Raw genomic sequence first — 20869 nt, forward strand, 5'->3', positions numbered from 1 at the left:
TGTCCAGGACCATAGTACGTCTCTACAATGGGCTGATGAGTCTCAACAACACGAGCAATGCCTGTGGACACACAGCAGAGCTTCAGAGGAGTCTGCTACAGAGAACAACCTTGACTGAGCTCATTTCAACTTCAAATTGTCTATTATGATATGCATTACAGATTGGATTCTAAAATTCTACAGAGAAGCACAACAGTAAGATTGAAGCATTTGCTCTCACCTTCCAGAAGCAGAGTCAAAGTGTCAGCAAATATCAGCTGTGCCCTTTTCTCACCCAAGTCTCCTCCTGTTGCTAATATTAGGTTTTCCTCAGCTTTAGAGGCAAGCTGTGTGTGAAAATGTATACAAACAAACACAGAACAATTAGGAAATTTACAGGGAAATTGGCACAAGGAATGACAGTAAGGCAAAACCAACTTAAAAACTTTATAAAAGTTAAGTACACGTGTGACAATGTTTACTTCCCAAAAACTGCTGTACCTGTCATTTAAATATTACGTCAACATTTTTTTGTAAATGTAATCTGGACTTATGATAAAGTATACATGCAATTTGGGAGTAAAATATAAGCTTACATCTTGATGTCATGATTTGCATAAAACAGCGCATTTTTGTTAACTTTACATTTATTATGTTCCATATTCCTGATAAAAATGATCCATTAACAAAATGTGCAATCTGTTCAGACAGCTGAGTTTGACTAATGTGTCTACTGACCTGACTGCAGAGATATTGACCAAAGCGAGCGAGGCCCTGCTGGTGAAGACCAAGCAGTGGGAAGATCTTGAAAAACCTTTCCACCTGTGCAAGGTCAACAGCTGCTACAGCTTCATCCAGTTTCTCAGCAACAATGACCTTCAGTTTCTGCTCCGCTTCCTGCAGCAGGACCAGACTGGCATCCACAGCACTGCCTTTGGAGAGAAAAACGCCTTTACAGTGATGTTTTTTGTAAGTGTGACTGTACAACAAACTGTTAGATTTTTACACTCCAGTAATTTGCATTACAGTGACACTTTTTTGTAAGCTGTAAACAATACATTTCCTCTGTTATTAACTTGTAAAGACTTGATGATAATAAAGCTAAAATGTTTGTTGCTGTAAAAGTCTTGCTCTAATAGACTCAGATACAAACATATGGATAAATTGAAATGTTATGTAGTGACACGGTATTACATTTTAATCTTATCACAGACACCAAAGACCCTAACATTGCTATGTAACAACTAAACTTAAATGTAAAGTTAGATGTAAATTAATGAGAAATAGGTTTTGTACTTTCTTCTCCCTGTCTGCTCAGCTCAATGACAGACTGGTCCAGAGAAAGGTATCGATGGATGTGAGCAGCAGCTTGTTCATAATCTTCGTTATGTAGAGCTGTTTGTACACCATCGGTGCAAAACTTCAGATCAAGGATATCGTCAGTACGCTGAATCACGTTATACAGTCGGGTCTATAAAAAAAAAACATACATTAAGAAAAAAACAGATCAATATCACACTAATGGTTGGCGTTGGGTTCAGACGATTTGGGGAGTTAAGAACATGCTAAGATACAGTCAGTACTGCTTGTTGTCTTTGTGGCTTGATATATATATTTTGGGAAATAAATATTAATAAAATAAATTGTCCCGCGACCCGGTAACGGATAAGCGGATGAAGATGGATGGATGGAAAATAAATTGTATGTAAATAGTTTTTTTTTTTACCTTTGCCAGGTCAAGCTGACGGACTTTGCGGCTCACATTTTCAGCTAGGCTGCAGGTAAATGTAATCATGCCTGACAACTGAGAGGCATCACCTCCAATCAGCTGTAGGTTGGGCCTGAAGGGTGAATGGGACCATTGATCATAAACTCTTCAGACATAGATGTGGTGTGATCATGAGAATATTTAGCTCTTGTAATGTCTAAAAACTGTACCCCATTCTCTGCAGAGCCAACATCTTTGTATGAATGTTCCCCTCCTGTGCAACCAGTCTGTCCAGCTTTGCTTCCACTTCTTTCTGTTGGTAACAAAAGTTACACTCAGAATTACAAAAAGAACAAACAAATATAGTGTATTATACTGCCGATAAAAACCATAGAGACAGAATGCAGCATTATGTGTCCAATTATAATGACAGGTGGGCTTGTTGTTATGTGCCACTGAATAATGTGAGGTAACTAACATGTCAACACTGAGTTGAGTGAATTCCGAGGACAGTACCTCCTAGTTTTTGCTACATTCTACATCTACACAGCACTCAATAAAATACATCAGATGAGCTTTTATGTGTCATTAATATGTTTTCTATTTAAATTATCTGTTGAACAAACTCATCTGTCGTGTTTTGAGTCTCTGGGAACCCGGATGTTTTACGTGGAAGATGACGACTTAACCATAACCACAATTTCCGGCTGCTTAAACAAACCTCCCCGTCGCAGAGTTGCTGGTAAACTCGCTCCAGGTCTTCGAGCTCTGTCAGCGCAGAGATGGTGTCCATACCGATAGAGGAAACTGAGCCGGAGTCGCATCTTCTCACAGCAGCGGTTCCTCCGCTGTCGGCCATCTTCACGGAAACAGTAAACAGGAGCAGCTATTCCCTGATTGTTACCTGGCAGGCGACGGGTATTAGTAGATACATTTATTTAAAAAATATGAGGGTACATTTTAAAGGCTTGAAAGCCAAAGTATTCAAATGAATCAAAATTCATTAATTAATAAATAAATATCTATATATAATGACACAAAGTTTACGTTCGGTATTTCACGCAGTAGGGCTGTTACCGGAAGTAGAGGCAAAACATGATCAACTTCCGCTTCTTCTATAAACAGAAGTCGTAAGTCTGTTCACCTCCTACACTGTGCCGTTTTTTCATTTTCAAAATAAATTATGTTTTAAGGCCATTAACCCTCGGCTGTTAATTCGTACATGTACCAAACAACAATGTTATTACATTCTGGAAAGCAAACGGCAAATGCACCACGAGCAGTGTCCCAGAAGTCAAAATTAAGAATGAAAAAGGAGTGGTTTGTTCTGTCACCCGGGACACCTATGTGTGCTAATTTTTAATTGTTTTAAAAAGTATTTGCAAAACCGTTAAAATAATGTAATTGGTATTCTAATATTTATTTCAGAACATACTATCTCCCTTTTTAACATCACATTAATTATATCCCATTAGTGTTGCATCTACGCAACAAGGATTTCTAAGATATTATTACTATGATACTTGAAGAATTGAGGGCTGAAAAGCTGGAAGAAATTCCAGATAACATAAGGCAAAGAAAACGAAGCCTTATTGTCAGCAGAGGGTGGTATTCTCTTATTTATGAACACAGCACTATTAGGCGACATAATTACAAGTCTTTAACAAGTCCTTTATGTATAGTTACATGTTGGGAGCCCTTCATTTTCATTTTTGCACGGATCTTATTTCAATATTTGCAGTAAAACACATAGTAAGCTAATTTAATTTCAAGCTATATCTCAATTAATAGTCATCAATATCAATTAATAAAAATATTTTGTTAACTTGTATATAAGGTATGTATAATTCAGGGATACATATATATATATACATATATATATATATATATTACATACAGACACTATAGCTTTAGATGGCACAAAAATGTAACATTTCTGTAGATTTTTCGCTTTAGTTTCTTTTCAAAAAATATATACATTTTAATTTACCTTTGAATTTCATGTTTGATTTTTTTTCTTGAATATTCTATTCTATTGCAGTAACGTTAATGCGAACAGGGACTGAAGTATGGTAAGGAGTAATTTTCTCGATTATTTTTACGGAACCCCCTTTTTTAACCCCCTCGCCCTAACAGTCCCTCTATTTTGGTGCTTCCTCGCGCTGCCAAGCCCCTGACGTAATGCTCCACTGTTAATGATTAGCATGTGGAAACGAGCAGCCGGAGACACTGTGCGGCAGTGGGTAGGATCTCATACAGAAATCGTCTGGTTGCACTTTCAAAATAGAAGCATGGCAAACCATTAACGCCAACAGTACCAAATAATTGGTGACTAAAAATCTACTTTATAGGTGCTCCAGATACCACAACTGCGACTACCGCTCATGCTGTTTCTACTCGTACTGCCACCGTCAATTTATTGTATGTACAGTATATCTATATGAATATTGCTGCTACTACTACCCCTTATGTTTTTATGCTGTCTACTTCAAAAATATTTTCTACTCCTACGACTGTTGCTTTGACTTTCTACACATCTAATTTTACAAATATTTCTATTACCATGAGGACCTCTACGAATAAGGCAGAATTTATTTTTTTATGCCTGATTGCAAAAAAGGTTGATTTGTGAAGAAATTACCATAACGTTGCACATTTACTATTGGTTTTAACTTTATTTATACGAGCATTCAGTGTCATATATAACGTTTTCATTTAGTCGTTTGGCCGACGTTTGCAATCTGGTTAAGAGATTAATAATGTGAAACCGTTTTGAGAGAATCTTTTTCGTTCATTTAAATAGTGATGGGCTGGGTAGCCGAGGAAGTCCAGGTGTTATTTTGAAAATCCCAAACGGAGGTGTTTCGGCGTCTTGCTTGTCCTTTGACTTAGTCGTTTAGATTGGAGCGCCGTCTGCTGTGGAGGGAGACAGTCAGACAGACGGAGTAAAAGTTGGTCAAGATGGCAAATCCCTCAGTTAAGGGGAACCGCTCCCCTACTCATAAAAGAAGTTGAGCCTGTCGCCCGTACCTATACTGACACGAAGCCGACCACTCGAACTGCGCCAACAGGTATGACCCGCCGCTTCTAACCGTCAACATTTTCAAATATTTCTACTTAACTTTCTCAACCTGTGGATCGTTGTTTTCACTCTATTTGATTCTAGAGCTTCTATAGCCTGCATTCTGCCAAAATTAAAAACCGTTTTTAAAAAATTACGCAAAATGTGAGCGAAAATATTTCAGTTTTTCTATTTTAAGTGCAGCTGTTAATACTGTCTTTTACTTTTAAGTATCTGCAAGTTACGCCTTTCGAACTACATGGCCACACACGCACACACACACACACACACACACACACACACACACACACACACATATATATATATATATATATATATATATATATCTGCATTCTGCCAAAATTAAAAACCGTTTTTAAAAAATTACGCAAAATGTGAGCGAAAATATTTCAGTTTTTCTATTTTAAGTGCAGCTGTTAATACTGTCTTTTACTTTTAAGTATCTGCAAGTTACGCCTTTCGAACTACATGGCCACACACGCACACACACACACACACACACACACACACACACACACACACACATATATATATATATATATATATATATATATATATGCTGATGAAGCAAAGTTACAGTTTCACACTTGAGTCAGTGACTGACTCACTAACCAAGGGCAGGCTGCTTCATCGGTAGCCCCTGCCCTCGGTTTTAAACGCAGCTTGAACCTGTCATTAAAATCGTACTGCAACACACACACACACGGACGTCGGTAACCCCGGCTTCCTCTCTTTGGAAAATTCCGGGATGCAGCGCCAGAATTACCGACAGTTGTATTTTTAGGACTGGGTGGATAGCAAAAAACGAAATATATTTATTTTCGTCTCGGCGGTGAATGCCACAAGCCTGTGTGCACAGGCGACGGCAAAGAGGCATGTATGAATTATTGAAGGCAAGGCTTCGCAAAGGCAGCAGCAGAAGCATAAAGTCCACAGAGCTAAAGCAACAGCGACTCACCACTCTCGCATGGCTGTTTAAGGATTTTGTTAAGTTAACAGAAAAACTGTCCCGATGTTAACTATGCCCTTCATATAATGTCCTCCCACAGGCCTGACAGGGATTCCCTGAAGAAAAATGCCAGTGAGACTGAAGCTGATGTGTCACAGCGTGTGCTGGAAGAAAGCTGACTCATCAAATATCAATCCCTCTGACTAAGCATCTGAGAGCAGCTTGTATCTTCTGTCTTGCTAGAAGAGCACATTACCAACACCACCCTCCATCACTGTCACCACCACTGAGGAAAGTATCAAAAAGAGGAAAACAGGCAGAAACTCCTCCAGGAGGAATTTGACAAAGACTGACTGTGGGCAAGCCAAATTTTGACAGTTAACACCCTTGCAGAGGCTCCTGTAATGAAGTCTCAGCCTATGTTGACAAGCTTAGAATAGCAGTAAAGAACTTCAGCTAAGTTTTACAGTCCACACCTTCAATGAAATCGACAATCCAGTGAAAAGAATCCCTCCTTTCTGTGTACGAGTTGGTTGCTATCTGTTTTCCAGCTAAGTACCACCAAAGTCAGTCTGCCTATTCCCCACTTCTCAGACCATGATGTTTCGTGATCAAGTTGGTGTCCTAGCCAGCTGGTTTAAGGGGTGGAATGAGTGCGAGCAGACAGTGGCTCTGCTGTCCCTGCTGAAGAGGGTTAGTCGGACCCAAGCCCGCTTCCTGCAGCTTTGTCTGGAGCACTCCCTTGCTGAATGCACTGAACTGCAGGTCCTGGAGGGAGAGGCAAACAGTCCAGGTAGGACACCCAAATACTCAGAAACGAGAAATGCACATACAGGGTCATAGAAATGTTTGATGTGTTAGTTCTAGTATTTGCTTCAATAAATTCAGACGCTGCGCTCAATATTGTGGACTTAACTAAAGGTCATTTTTGACAACTTATAAAAGGCATAGTTTCCTAAATGTTCATCACTTCAAGGCTCAACACAAGCATTACCTTACACTTCCTGATCCAGCAATTCCAGTATCAAGAGCTGAATCACTGATAAATATGAAATATGAAATAAAATGATGCACATTGTTGGGCTGAACATTTGCCAGTAAGTAAACGATTATGGAAGAAGGCTGGAGTCATGTATAGAGTTAGTTTAGCTGGCACAGAGTTTCAGTCAGTCAGTGTGCTAGTGCCTGAGCACTCCCTGGGATGGTATTTTGTCAGGGTGTTTGATGGGGGCTCTGGTTGAGTTTTGTTGCATCAGACTGCAGTGTGGCCAGGGAAACAAAACCCTTGGGCTGACCTGGCTAATGACAGAAAGAATGAAGTGCTGCTACTGCTGAGAAAGCAAGTAGGCATCTGTGTACCTATGGCAACACATACTGGCTGTATTTTCAGGGCCAAAAGATATTCCATTGCTATGGTGACAGTGACAACAGGTTTGTCCTGTCATGGTTAGAAATTGAGATGGAATTGGGGATTTTTGCTAATTATTTGCAATTAGCAATGCAATTCACATAATGGTGGATACAACTTGCCTCATTACAGTTAAAAAAGTTACTTTTGCAAATCTTATCTCCTATAGCACATCCAACACCCATATCTTTGGTCATTGATATGATTTTCAAGTTTGATGTAGATTGTGTATTAGGTAACAATAAAAACAATGATTATTCCTATTCAGTATATCTATATCTATATATGTATATGCATACATATATATGTATATGTATATTTGTGATTGCACATATGAGAATTAAGAAGGTAACATTCTTTAATGGTAATTATGTATATGTCTGTCCTATCAGCCCAACAGTAATTTATGGAGCCTGAATTCTGTACATCCAGACTAAGCCACGCCCTTTAGTTTTCCAAAACCTGTGTCAGCGTACAGTCGCTTTTTCCCTCAGCTGATTCAGCTAAATAAGATGGAGTCAGTAGGCCTGTTTCAGCACTGTAGTGTAGACTTTGTCAGGACACATGTTGCTGGATAGAGGTGGATAGTGAAGGTTGTCTGGTTATGTGATCTCAATGGTATGTTGTGGCAGCTTGTCCAAATGCTTCTGTAAAAGGGTAAGACTGATTAATTAATCAATCACTTTACATGATTAAAATTGTTAGTGATGTTAGGGTTTTTTCAAGAAACACATCACATTGATCATCTGAACCTTTAACCATCTGTCAGTAGATACATGCTGTAAAACGTAATTGAAACAGAACTGAAGTTTTAATCTGGAATAGGTGTTTGGGCATTTGAAATAAAGACATCACAAGCAAACAACTGACTTGTAATTGTGTATTAACATTGCCACAAACATAAATATGACATTTCACATACCACAAAGACCTATTTTAATGCTAAGTTACAACAACTGTAATTTGTGGCACTAAAATTATGGACATGAAATTAAGGCCAATAAAGGGTTAACATGCAGCTGGAAGAATAAGGCTGAGTGGAAAAGTGCAACTATTTTGAAAGCGGTGTACAAATGAATGGAATCCTCGGTGACCTACTTCTCTGAGCAGCTCAGAGGCTGCCTTGTTCTGTGACTGGGTGAGGGATGCAACTGTATTTGCAACTGGAATTGTTGCAATTGTCAGTGGGCTCACTATCTGCCTGAATGACACACAGTTAGGTCAAGAGCATTCGTAAACATTTTTATAATGAAATGTGACTTTCCCATGAACATCTACATTTAACCTGGAGCATGGGTACTTTACTACTATAATGAAGACTTGTTTTTATAATATAGACCGAGTTGTTTGGTTAGTCTTAAATTCATAGTAGCAAAAGCTAGAAATGTGTCAATTTGTTAGTTTGTCATTAGATTGCTCTAAATCTACCTACAATATGGGTATAGTTGGAGGTTGGAGTGGGCTAGGGGAATTGCTGTTAGACAGTAGGCCTTGTGTTCTGAATGACCAAATACATTTTTGTGTAGTATCTGCCCCCACAGCTGTCTGAGCTTGAAGAAGGTAACAGGGATTTGATATGTTAAAACAGCTGTGATGAAGGACTGAATGTTAGAAGGTAGAGCTCTGTGCAGACAGGACATTTGAAGTACTTTCAAACTGAGCTTTAAACTACCAATGATTGGCTTTCATAAATATAATTATTAAAACGAGCTAGAAGAACGTTTTAATCTACTAAATTGTTTTATATTTTGTGCATGTTGGAAAATATGTGTACACGTTCAGTTTTGGGACCTTTTAAACATGAAATAAATATTAATAATAAATCATAATAATTTTCCATGTGTTCTTGTAGTTTATTAAAGTAAACAACAAACGTTTATTCATTTATTTATTTATCTGATAAGAGTGGTGAATACTAGTGCTAATACCAGCTGACATCATACGAATCATACATTCAGAGTTACACTTCAGTTAAATTAGTGTCTAGATAATCTAATCAGTAATTACCTTGAAAAAATGTGCATAAGAAGGAATAGTCAAGGATATTAACTGCTAACATTGCTAACCGTAATTTCACTGAGCTATGCAGTATATTATCTAATCACTTGGGGCTGCAATAAGTAGGTGATTTTTTTTTCTGATTTTAGATCATAATATGATCATTAACTAGTTATCCCTGAGTGGCATTTTAGTCAGTAAAAAGAATAACTTAAACTTAACAATAAATAGTTTTCTGACAGTGTTGACTAATGACAACATACACAGGTGTCATCTGTAAAATTCAAGATAATTGAAAATAGTGATGCTGTGTTTTTGTCATGCAGCTTCTTTCGACACCCTAATCACAATAGTCAGGGTCATATACTCGTGCTGAGATTAACAATTACTTTGTAATAGCAAATGTAACAACAACAACAGGCTACACACTCAGATGATTACTGCTGGTAATGTTGCAATTATGATGTACACTGCTGTAGATTTTTTTGAGGGCTGCTTAATAGGTTCCTCTCTCTGACCTTTTTTGTATGTTTGGCTAGACAATTTAGAGGCTTTTGGATGAATTTGGCCCATGAATTGGCTTTAAAAAAACACATTTACACATGAAAGCACAATACCGTATATGTCAAACTACTGTTACTACTCAGAATATAAAAAAAAAACAATTTATATACAGTATAAGCTTTTTTGACCTGCATTGTGTATCTGTCAAGGAAGATATAGAATGCTTACTGATGTTATTTTCTGTGAATAAGACAAATGACAGGGAAAGTTTGTGTTTTATAATGTCAAGCATTAGTCAGTGAATTCCTAATGCACTCTCTTTGCCTAAACCTGATGAAAACCTGGACTGGAAATTTACATTCCTGGCTAAGGCGGTGAATAGTTCCGGTGTTGGGGATACTGTCTAGGAATGTGGGCACGTCAGAGCACACTTGAGTCAGGCGCTTAGTGAGAGTTGAATGGGGGCTTTTCCAGGAGGGTGGGAGGGGAGGGCCTGGGGGAGTGGAAGACAGTGGAAAACGAAAACTTATTCCACCTTCAGTGGAACGAAGGTCTCCTGAGTACACAACAGTACGGAAAAGGGGAGTGTAGTGGTAGTAGGGGTGGGGCAAAGAAAGGATAGATTCTGTGAAAACTGTTGCCATTTTAAGGTCTTAACTACATAGTTCACCTCACCCCCTAAAAATAGTGGCTATGTTTTAAATTAAGCTTTATTCTTTAGTCTGCAGACACCAAAAACACCATTCTGACAGTTTGTAAACTGTAACAGCAAGACAATTGTGACCTTGACTCAAAAGGCAGGTGTAGTAAGCCTACCCTGCCAAAAAGTTGCCCTTAAATATTGGCTAACATGTTTCTGAATAACAAAAATATAAAGCAAAATAATTTAATATTGTTCTATAACAGACAAAACTCACTTGTCAACATAGTTTTTTGCTTAATAGAAAAACAAACATAAGGAAAAAAGAGCAAAAGAGAAAGAGAGAAAACTCTTGTGTCAAAGAGTAAGGTGCCAAACTATTTGATTGCAGCCACACATGAGCAAACAGTTTATTTCTGGACATTGACGGCCTGTTCTCTGAACTCACACTGCGCCTCAGGAATGGGGACGTCTTGCCAAAACAACCAAAGGGGAAATTAAATTTAGCATTTTTTTACCTGTTTGTTGCTACAGCAATTATTTTGTATGCATGTGTGCCTTAATTTTGTTTGGAGGTTGTTGTTAAGGTAACAACAAAGAAAAAGAGAGGAAATGCCAAAAGAGTGTCACACTAATTGAGATCACCCGATTTCAAAAGCATGTGCTTTAGGAAAGGAGTACCAGAGAAATCTTTGTCATCCTGCAGAAGGTTCGATGCCTGGCCCAAGAGAAGAGTGAAGTTGCCATTAAGCAAATGGAGAGAGCAAAAGGAGAGGACAGACCTGATTTGTGACCTGTGGATGAAAGATTGTGCTTTGATTATCGAGTTGATGTTATACTTAATGGTGAGGTGAGGTTTAGATGGAAAATAGCTGTAGTTTTTTGATGAAGGCCTCTATGGTAAGACTGAAATTTTTTAGGGATTTCGGACTAATGGCTATCATTTCAGTATTTAAATTTTCAGATGAACCACTATTTTGATGAAGTACATTTACTCTCTCACACACGTATTAAACAGCATAATTAGAGTTACTTTAAAGTCTCTATAGCTCTATAACAATTAAAACAATAAAATTGTATTGTAATACCATGCGATTCTTACTACAAAAATAATGTTCAGTTGAAAGCATTGCCTCTGCAGCTGTGTCATTTACATGGAGGGAAAGAACAGGTGAGGAACACCAGCTTGTCTTATAAATGGCCAGTCAGTCCCACCCTGGCCAGACTAGACTAGACATACAGGCGTATGTTTCCTCATATAGACCCTCCCGCCCTCCCATTCTCCCTTCCTCCCCCAGACTGCCACACTTTCAGGCAACTGGCAGTGCTTGTGTAGCCTTCTTGTGTAATGTTTAAACTTTCAGTGCCAACTGCACAGAAAAGCAGATCTGTATAGACTAGACATTAACAAAATAACACAATTTTGATTTTTTGCTAATAATTAACTAAAAACAATAATTACTTGATTGTTACATACCTTTATCGTTTTTAGACTAGCTTAATTCTGTATTTTCATACATCATTCAAAATCTAAATATTGTAACTTAAAGTTTAATATAAAAAAAAGGTTAAAGCTCTAGTGTTGGTGTCTGCTTCAGCTGAATCTCTGACGGTCCCCTCTGTCCTTGAATGAATGGATGGTGACAGTTGAGACACAGTAAGGCGCCGTCGCCCATACTGGTTCGATTCTGCTAGGCTGAAACAGTGCTGGCCACCACAGACAGAGTGACAATAGCATAACCAGCCCAGTGAGTGAGCCCCCATGGCAACGGTTGCTGTGAAGGCCATACAACAGTGGACTGAGTCTAATGTAGGTGACAGTAACCTTATTCAAAATTTACTTTTCGGTGAAATTGAGCACCATGCTAATGCCAAAGCCAAGTGTGAGTGTAAATTTGATCACCTGTAAACTTTGATCAGGCCCCATGGTTGAAATACAAGTCAACCATTTATGGGGGAGTGTATTGATTACTGGTCATAACTCTATGGTCAACATTTATATTAAAAGTGACGAAAGATGTTTTAATGAAATGGTTTATTGGCATCAGTGAATGGATAGACAGTGGAAGATAAAAATAATCTGTTCAACTTAATTTTTTATGTTGCTTTGCAGCTGTTGATTATATGTTTATAAGGACTCCCCCACAGAAGGTGAATGTGAAAGTGCCTTTGTAGAACAGTCAATAGTACAAGCGACTAGATCACTTGCTGGGTCAAAACTGCCTTGCAAAGTCCTCTTAGAGAAAATCTATATTATTCTGTTCACAATAGTTACAGCCCTGGTACCTGTGTGTATTTTTGTGTGTTTGTGTATACAGTGCCAAAGGGGGTTACAAAACTACTGCTTAGTAAAAGTGTGCTGCATAACCGAGTCTTAACGTGATTGTCTAGAAAGTCAGCTTTTCTCCTATTGTGCACAGTTTGAATTTTCCAGTATTTCAAGATGGAAAATAAGATATATGACAAAAGCCACACAAACTTATTGGCTCTAGTAAAAGCTGCGGTGTAATACCTTCTTCATTCAGAGTTGTTGTCCTGTCATGTTTTTTTGAATGGGAGTGTTTATGTGTTGCCTCAACTCACATGGTGTTACAACCAAATGTTGAGGCCTAATCCCTGTGTTTTGTAACATTCACAAATACACACTTGAGAAACATTTAACTGCTCTGTACATTTCAGGCAGAAAGCAAACTTAAATCTATTATTTATTGACTAAATAATAAGCTATGTTGTTTTGGTGCAAGGACTAAATTTTAGTCCTTGCACCAAAACAACATAGCTTGAACTCCAGTGTAGCTTTGAAGACTCACTGTAGACTGTTGACACTAGTGGGTGAAGACTAAGAGTAGGTAATGTGTGTTGCTATCTTCAGCTTAGTTTAGTAGCTTAGCTTAGCTTAGTAGTCAAACATCTGTTCACAACCTAAACTTGGAACAGTGAGACATTGCATACGTTATTTCTTTCTCTTGTGTGAATTTCTTGACAATTCAATAACGGCATACCTTATGTCCATTCCTGTTCATTCACAATTGTGCTAGAGACACCATCCAAACCGTGCCACCAGTTCACAGTATGTATCTGGCGTGTGCTTTGTGTGGTCATCTTCAGCAGGTACGGAAATAAACTTCTCTTCCACAAAGGAAAATAATTATCATTCCTGTACAAAGAAAGGAGGAGGGGGTGTTGAACAGAATGAGAGTCAGACAGAGAAACACAGAGGCAAAGAGAGTGGCTGATGGGGCCCCCTGACTACCATTTCCTTAAATAGAGTTGTGGGCTTCTCTAGTACAGCCTTGGCAGAGCACAGACTCACATTCCCAGCATTGCTGTGACTGCCACATTCAGAACCCATTCAGTAAAGGAACACTATAAGCACTCCTCCACAGGTAAACTAGAATTCCTTGCCATTGCTCTTACCCTACACTGACCAAAATCCCAAACAAACGTGACGTATGCAGCATGGAGGTGGGGAGGATGTTGATGAAAGACTCAAGAGGAAGTGAGGATGGGGGTAGCAGGGATATGATAGCAAAGAATTGTTCTCCATTCATACAGAAGCCACATCCTCGTATTAGAAACCACCACACTGCTGAGACCAGTATAAAACTATAGTGACAGAAAATAATTTGGCTTTTTCCTAACGCAAAACAATTTATCATTGCATAGTAACCTGCAAAAGGTTATGTTGGACTTTTAACTATTATAGAACAATTCATTTTTTAAGCCTTAACCCAAAATAAAAATGTGTCTGTCCCTGAAAGACAAAGAAATTGTACTAGTAACTATTCACACTTTCTCCCTATTCTGTCTCTTAGACAGAAAATTTTAACTGATATCATTTTTAAGAGAAAGGGCTTTTTGCTGAGACTGTAGAAATGTTCTAATAAGATAAATTATAAATCTTTTAGTTATTAAGTGCTTTTGTTAACTGCTTTTTAAATTTGATTTCCTCATTTAATTGAGGTGAACAATTAAGGTTTATGTTTAAGCAGGAATACATTGTAATCTTTTGGGCCAACCCTTTTTGACTTCAAAGACCAGGTTTGGGTGAGTTCGGGTCATGATGAGATTTAGGTTAGGATAAATGTAGAATGAAATCAAAGTGATGTTATTGGCGAGCAGATATGTCTCTGATGTAGTTGCAGAAGCAGGATGCTGCTGTGCACAGGAACCCCGATGGCTCCTTTCCTGTTCCAATTGAGAAATACTGACATTTGCATAACCAACAGACGTATGTGACAAGACAGGTGCTTCCCACTTTAGAAACCAAACAGATACATGCACGTGTACAAGCATAATCCCGGTGAGTGTTTAAAATATCACACACAATGCAAATAAGCACATAAGAGGAAAAGGCCTACAGTCTACGCTCTCTTTGCTCACACTGCATCTACACTGACACATTAACTTAAACACAATGACAACAGCAGATGAGATGTGTACTAAAGATAGATTTCTACAAAATAACCAGGTGTCCTGGCTGAGATCTTCACAGCCAAGGTAGACTTGCTGTTTGTTGTAGGACACAGGGGTTGGTTGTTTTTTTTTTGTTTGTTTTTTTCAGAAGAAGAATTCACTCATACTTTTTGCAAAGACCATGAAAGGCATCTACTGTAATTGTAAAAAAAAACATTGGTACCCTTAACAAGAACCTAACTTTAATTTCTGAGGCAGAATGTACTGTAAAACATTAATTCAAATTGGCAATCAATGCCATTACAAAGGTTGACAATTAGTTGTGGTTTTAGTTGTAATTGAATTTTTGGTAATTGTACAAACTCTGGTATGAAATACTTAAATACTACATGATCTGTGTTTTTAAAGGCCACTTGTATTTATTACAACAAAGAATTAAATCAGCAGAAACATTGAAATGCTGGATAATGAACAACTGAAAGGTTTTTGCCATAGATAAAAGGGACAGCTTTTTTTTTTTACTATTTCTATAGCTTTCCTGGTTTCAATTATGAGGAAAGAATTTTGTGGCAGGAAAGTTTGGACTAAGCAGTAGGGTTTGGAACTGCACCAGTTAAAACAGAATCATTGTCCCACAAATGTCAAAGATTTTAGTCATCAGTTCAGAAATCCTTCAGTTTAGAGCTCAGATGGTTATAATCTTCCAAAGCTAACAATGCTACTTTTGAACCAGGAATTATGTCTTTTATTGTAATCAGAGGTATGGAAGGAAGTACGTGTGGATAAAGTAGACCTTATAGAACAAGAAGATACTATGCAATATGCATAAAGGGAAATAGCTATATTTTCTATTTGAAAAAATGTTTATTTTTAAACTAATCATCTCATCATCATCACTCATCATCTCAAGCTTATGTTGGAAGTTACCCAGAAATGCAGTCCTGGATGCAAGACCACAGCTGGCCAGCCACTGAAGAAAGGGTGTAGATTCCCAAAGCTCTTATTCTTTTATTACTCTTTATCTATTGTTTTAGTTTTACTAGATGGCTCCATCTTACTCTAATGTAAATAGTGTATTGTTTTGAAGTTTTTTAAGTCTTTCCTCTAGGCAGGCAGGCAGGCTTCTACCTTTTCAGTCAGTTATGTTACTTCAGTTGACGGTCAAGCTGTTCCTCTAGCACTCACTTGGTTTCTCTCTTTTATAACCTTTTTGCCGTATTATTGTTGCCTTTTTAAAGTGAACCCCCTTTGAGTTTGCATATAAATATTTACCAAGGATGGGAGAGGTGTGAATGATTGCTTTCATCATCATGACCAGATATGAGTGTGCAATTTCCATGTTTTCAGTACTGTATTAATCGTCAATGAAATTGCTCTCTTCCACCCTTCCATCTAGTACCCCAGTGATTCGGGTATTGAACACCAGACGCAGTATCAGTGGGCTGTATTTCTGCCTGTGCACAGGGATGGGCTTTGGTTCTTGCTCAACAAACCAAATCCATAGCAAACCTAATCCTATAACCTTTAGCCAGGGTTGGGCCGCGTTAACAGTAGTGAAGCTCAGAAAGTCAACAGGAAGACATGTTTTTGTTCCTGCTTACTTATTATATCCACATCCACTTAATGCATTAAAATATGTCTAAGTCTTTAGCTAGGTCTTCTTTTCAGTTGTTAAGTACAGAGTTGCATTTATACTCATGGTTTCCTAGATTGCATTTTGTCTTTGGTGTATTTACACGTAAATATGATACGGTCAAACTGGATTTATTCACCCAAAGCCAGGTGTAAAAGTTGAGTCTTTTGTCACGTTTTATTTTCTTGTTTTGTATTCATAAATGTACCATCTCCCACCCTCCTCCTCAAAATCTGTTGACACCACTGAACTTACCAGTCCATCTTGCTATATCTTGTCCTGACTTTTTCTCTCCTTTCCTATCCCCCACACTGTGGGGCCCCTAAGCTTGTGGGAGCCTGCCTGAAGTTCTTGTCAGGACATGGGCTCTCTCCTCCCCACCCCCCGATCATTTACATCATACATTGTTGTACTACACCTCTTTTACTATATGCACTCCCCCACAGCCTTTATAAGTTGTATTTGTCTACCTTTATATAGTGTTATCTGTGGTCACTGTTCCAAAACATTTACACAGGTTACTAATGCAACTTTTATTTATTTCAGAATTCTTCTTCCTGTTAGAAGCTCGTAACATGCTTGCCCCACGGTACTTAACCATTCTCTTTACACACCAGGTCTCTGTCCTCTTCATCCACAAAACAGCTTCTAAAAATCCTTGTCACACAACTTTAAAGTATGAGTCACTTCCCCTAAACGTTAGAATACACAACCCCCTTTAGATTAAGCCTTTTTTTGCCAAATTCTGAAATCTGATTTGAAAAGCAATCTTTTTGATGTAGTTTTGTTGATTTAGGGTAAATACGACTGTATAGATACAAATGCTACCAGAAACACAAAATAACTAATTCTTAAAACATTTAGGCTGACCAGAATTTGGTGCCAGTATGCGTAAACTACATGTGATTGTCAACTTGTGGCTAAGTATACAGTTTGTGTAGTAAAAGTCTTATCTAAAAGTGTATGTGAGTGTGACCCTGCCTAGAGATTAGTAATAAATGCATTTTCACCATTACTCTCTGTGCTTTGCCAGCACATTCCCAACTGCTTAGCAGAACAATCCATAACGAAAAGAAAAAGTGGAAACCTTTCCTTTCTACCCCTCCTCCCCCCGCTCACACACACACACGTCCACTGCACTGCCTTCACTTTAAGGCATAACTTTCTTAGGTACCTTAGCTGTTTCCAAAAATCTTTTCTGGTGCAGTCTACACCTTAGCCTTAACAATAACATTTTATGTAGAGTATAGTATATAATATATATATATATATTATATATATATACTATTAGTCTAAACTTTACACAGTTATCTTTATCTTCTTAATTATAAGATGAAATTCAAGGATCTATTATCTAGCTACTTTTTCAGTGTTTTGCAAAAGGGCATCTGTCTAACACTATTTCACATTTTCAAATGTGGGTCAGTTTTCTTTCGCCTACTCTCAGGTTGCTGTCTTGAATCGTGTAAATCACATTTATATTTCTTTTGTTTAGAGTAGTAGCACAAAACCAACTTACATAAGCCATTTTCTGAACCAAAATTTTGTGTCCGTGGCACATAACCAAACTGAACAAATTATCGTAAACAATCTTATTGTTTCCACTACTGTATGCTGTCACTTGTGTCTTGTGACCACAGAGTTGGATGTGAAGAGGACCTGCTGTATATAGCTCTTGTTCCAAGTTAAACCCAGTGAATATCTTCTGCTCAGAGGGTCTTGTGATCACCATAGCAGGGGAGTATGTGGGAGTATGTAGGATTTTACAGAAGTTTTTTAATGCAAATTTAAGTCTTTTCCTAAAGTTCGTTAATATATTTATGCATTTAGCACACACTTATCCAAAGCGACTTACAAGTGGGGGAGGTGTCGTTAGGTGTTCCCTCTGGGAATCAAACCCAGGAGGGATCACCTAAAGACACATCCTGGTTAATAAATGATGATAAGCATGTTCTACATATCAAGGCAATGAAACAGGCAAACGATACTGTAAAGAAGTGAATGAGACTAGAATTTTAAAACATATTATAACTACTTATCAGAAATAGGTTAAAACTGGGTAATTAAACAAAACTTTCTATGTCTATCAGCACCCAATTGTAGCCAAACCTTAATTTGTCAGTGGAATAAAATATATTTATATATTCTTTGTAGTTCTTCTCTTTCCACAAACACCTAATTTTGTGTCTGGAGTTCCATTGTTATGGGATTTTCCAGGAATGTGACCATATTCAGTTATAAGTTTATAAGTTTGCACCCTTGTAAAATGACTCATGTTTATGAAAAAAGGAGTCATACTGTGTAAGTACCTGCATTACCTTCAAATGACGTTAATACATACTCCTCAGTTATATTTAAGTACTTCTAAGAATAAGGCTAAAAAACAAGAATAAAGCTGTCATATTCAGCAACATATTACTGACAGTTCCTTTGACAAATCCTGATGAGTACACAGTGCCTTTTTCTAAATATACTTCCAAATTGTGATTGACAGTCTCTACACATGGACAGACAGAGCACCTAGAGTGTAAGAACAGGAGTTAAATTGAATCTGAATGCAAACAGTGAATACTTGGGTCTGTTTGAAAACATTGCAAAACTTGAATATTAATAAATAGAGGATAAAGTAAGAAAAGAACATCAGTGATCGAAAGAGAGGCTGTACTGTTCCGTTCTTTACTCAATGCAGTAGAATTGTCATATTTCTAGAGAGGGTGTCAGAGGGCATTGCCAGAGCAGGGTGGCACACAGAGTTTACCAGCTGACATTGGCCACCCTGGCATTGCTGTGTCAGCCCCTGAAACAATGGCTGTCTGAGGTTTCAGTGATTTGGACTTGTACAAAGGAAATGTTGCCTCATATGTCATTATATTTGCATTCACTTTTTGAAGAGTTTTTTTTTTTTTTTAATTTACAACAAATTAACAAATTCACCTCGTCACCTTCACTGTCTCTGCCTGGCAGATTTTGAGGCCTATTTGTCAAATAGGCCAGAGAGTGTTTTTCCGAGCAGTTGACCTTTGACATATGATGATTTAGTCTGGTGTGAAGCATCTTGGCACAATAAGACACTGCATGTTTGTAAGCCGGAAGGAAAAATGCTCTTGGCATTAACCGGATTGACCTTTTAACAATATGTCTAGGTTTAAGGATGTCTATAAATGTTTACTAATCAAGTTTTAAATCTGTTTCTTTTCTGAACCTGTCCCAACACAATACCCTCACTTGTGAAATGTTTTCCATTGATTGTTGGAATTGCATTACTTGTTTATCCCCACAATCTCTTAACAAAACAAAAGAAAAGGTAATTATTCTGATCAAATAAACAGACAATTACTTCTTGGCACATTTATAGCAAATTAAAACCTCTATTTATAAATAAATAACCATCTATGGCATTGAATTTGTCTGTATATTTTTCAACTGCTTTACAGTTGACTGCTTTACAGCTATTAGAATTCTGCTTTAACTAAAAGACTTAATTTTAGGATAATGGTAACCGATTCTTCTGAAAACTAACATCTTCATTTTGTAAAGATTTCAGTGTTGCATGTTTAAGTTTGCCTACTTAAAAATATATTAGTTTAAATCATGGAACAACTGCTGTTTTCAGAAGAACCAAGGTTTGTCTCATTCATAGGAATGAAGCATTACATCATCCTTGTAGCGAGTGGAGTAACACTCTAAGGGCCTCTCTACATTTATTCTAATTCCCCTTTCAATCCTTTCAGGCCACGGTCATACTTTCCATGTTTCCTGTCCACATAGAACTTAATGGTGACCATGGTTTCATTTACACTTAAATAAGGGTCTGTGTCATCATTTTGCTTCACACGCATTTTATATCTCTCAATTAATTCTAGAAGTGTCATTATTTTTCTCATGTGGTACCCCTCGCCTGTCCATAAATTATCTTAATATTGTACTATAAGTTACTGTACAGTTTTAGGTACTGATGAACTTCAAATTAACCGGACTGGAGAGTGTCAAGCTACTTGGTACATGGACAGTTGCTTTGTACAGTCTTAAATATCATAAAATGATAGGTCGTTTGTTGTACATTCTATGCAGACCCTCAGTGATGCGTTGGGGCATAGCATAAGCATATTAAAATGGGCAGCCCATGATCACAAGACAAGATTGTGACAAGATTTGGTCACAAGATCAGGCCTAGGTTGTTTAGGTTGTTTTTGTTCTCAATTTCAATAAATAAAAAAAGTACCTTCACAGTTTTTATGTTTTGAACAAAAGGGTTTATAAAAACCCACTTATCTGTCTGTATTTTGCCCAGTCAAGGGAGTTAATGGTAACATTGCTGCTTTGTTTTGACATCTGGTCTTTTTGAAAGCTTTGCTGCATGCTGCAATTTTTAACGCAGATAAATCTTCAAGTTCCCTGCTGAGTTCGTTTCAACCAGAATTATTTAGTTCCTCACTTGTCTTAATTCACTTTTCTGGGATTAAATGAATGAGGACCTTGTGTGGTGTGATCATTTGGCAGTTGGCAGTCCATTCACACAAAGTAGCCATACACATTAAAATATGTCTGAACA

General features: G+C 37.7%; 2 protein-coding genes across 2 annotated transcripts in view; one reads left to right on the plus strand and one right to left on the minus strand.

Annotated features, from left to right (window-relative positions):
- cog4 (component of oligomeric golgi complex 4) overlaps positions 1-3470 on the minus strand; it is a 9116-nt gene extending 5646 nt beyond the window's left edge. Inside the window, 7 exon segments of the mRNA XM_025055637.1 lie at positions 1-61; positions 221-326; positions 718-911; positions 1276-1450; positions 1706-1820; positions 1918-2000; positions 2409-3470. The exon segment at positions 1-61 is cut by the window's left edge and continues 16 nt beyond it. Coding sequence (XP_024911405.1) covers positions 1-61; positions 221-326; positions 718-911; positions 1276-1450; positions 1706-1820; positions 1918-2000; positions 2409-2546 — 872 coding nt within the window. The 5' untranslated portion in view covers positions 2547-3470.
- A 136-nt stretch (positions 3471-3606) lies between these two features.
- samd4a (sterile alpha motif domain containing 4A) overlaps positions 3607-20869 on the plus strand; it is a 34625-nt gene continuing 17362 nt past the window's right edge. The window contains exons 1-2 of the mRNA XM_008310031.3: positions 3607-4758; positions 5819-6511. Coding sequence (XP_008308253.1) covers positions 6316-6511 — 196 coding nt within the window. The 5' untranslated portion in view covers positions 3607-4758; positions 5819-6315. The remainder of the gene's footprint in view (positions 4759-5818; positions 6512-20869) is intronic.

This window comes from Cynoglossus semilaevis, chromosome 5 (genome assembly GCF_000523025.1).
Source record: "Cynoglossus semilaevis isolate Cse_v1.0 chromosome 5, Cse_v1.0, whole genome shotgun sequence".
Classification (NCBI taxonomy): domain Eukaryota; kingdom Metazoa; phylum Chordata; class Actinopteri; order Pleuronectiformes; family Cynoglossidae; genus Cynoglossus; species Cynoglossus semilaevis.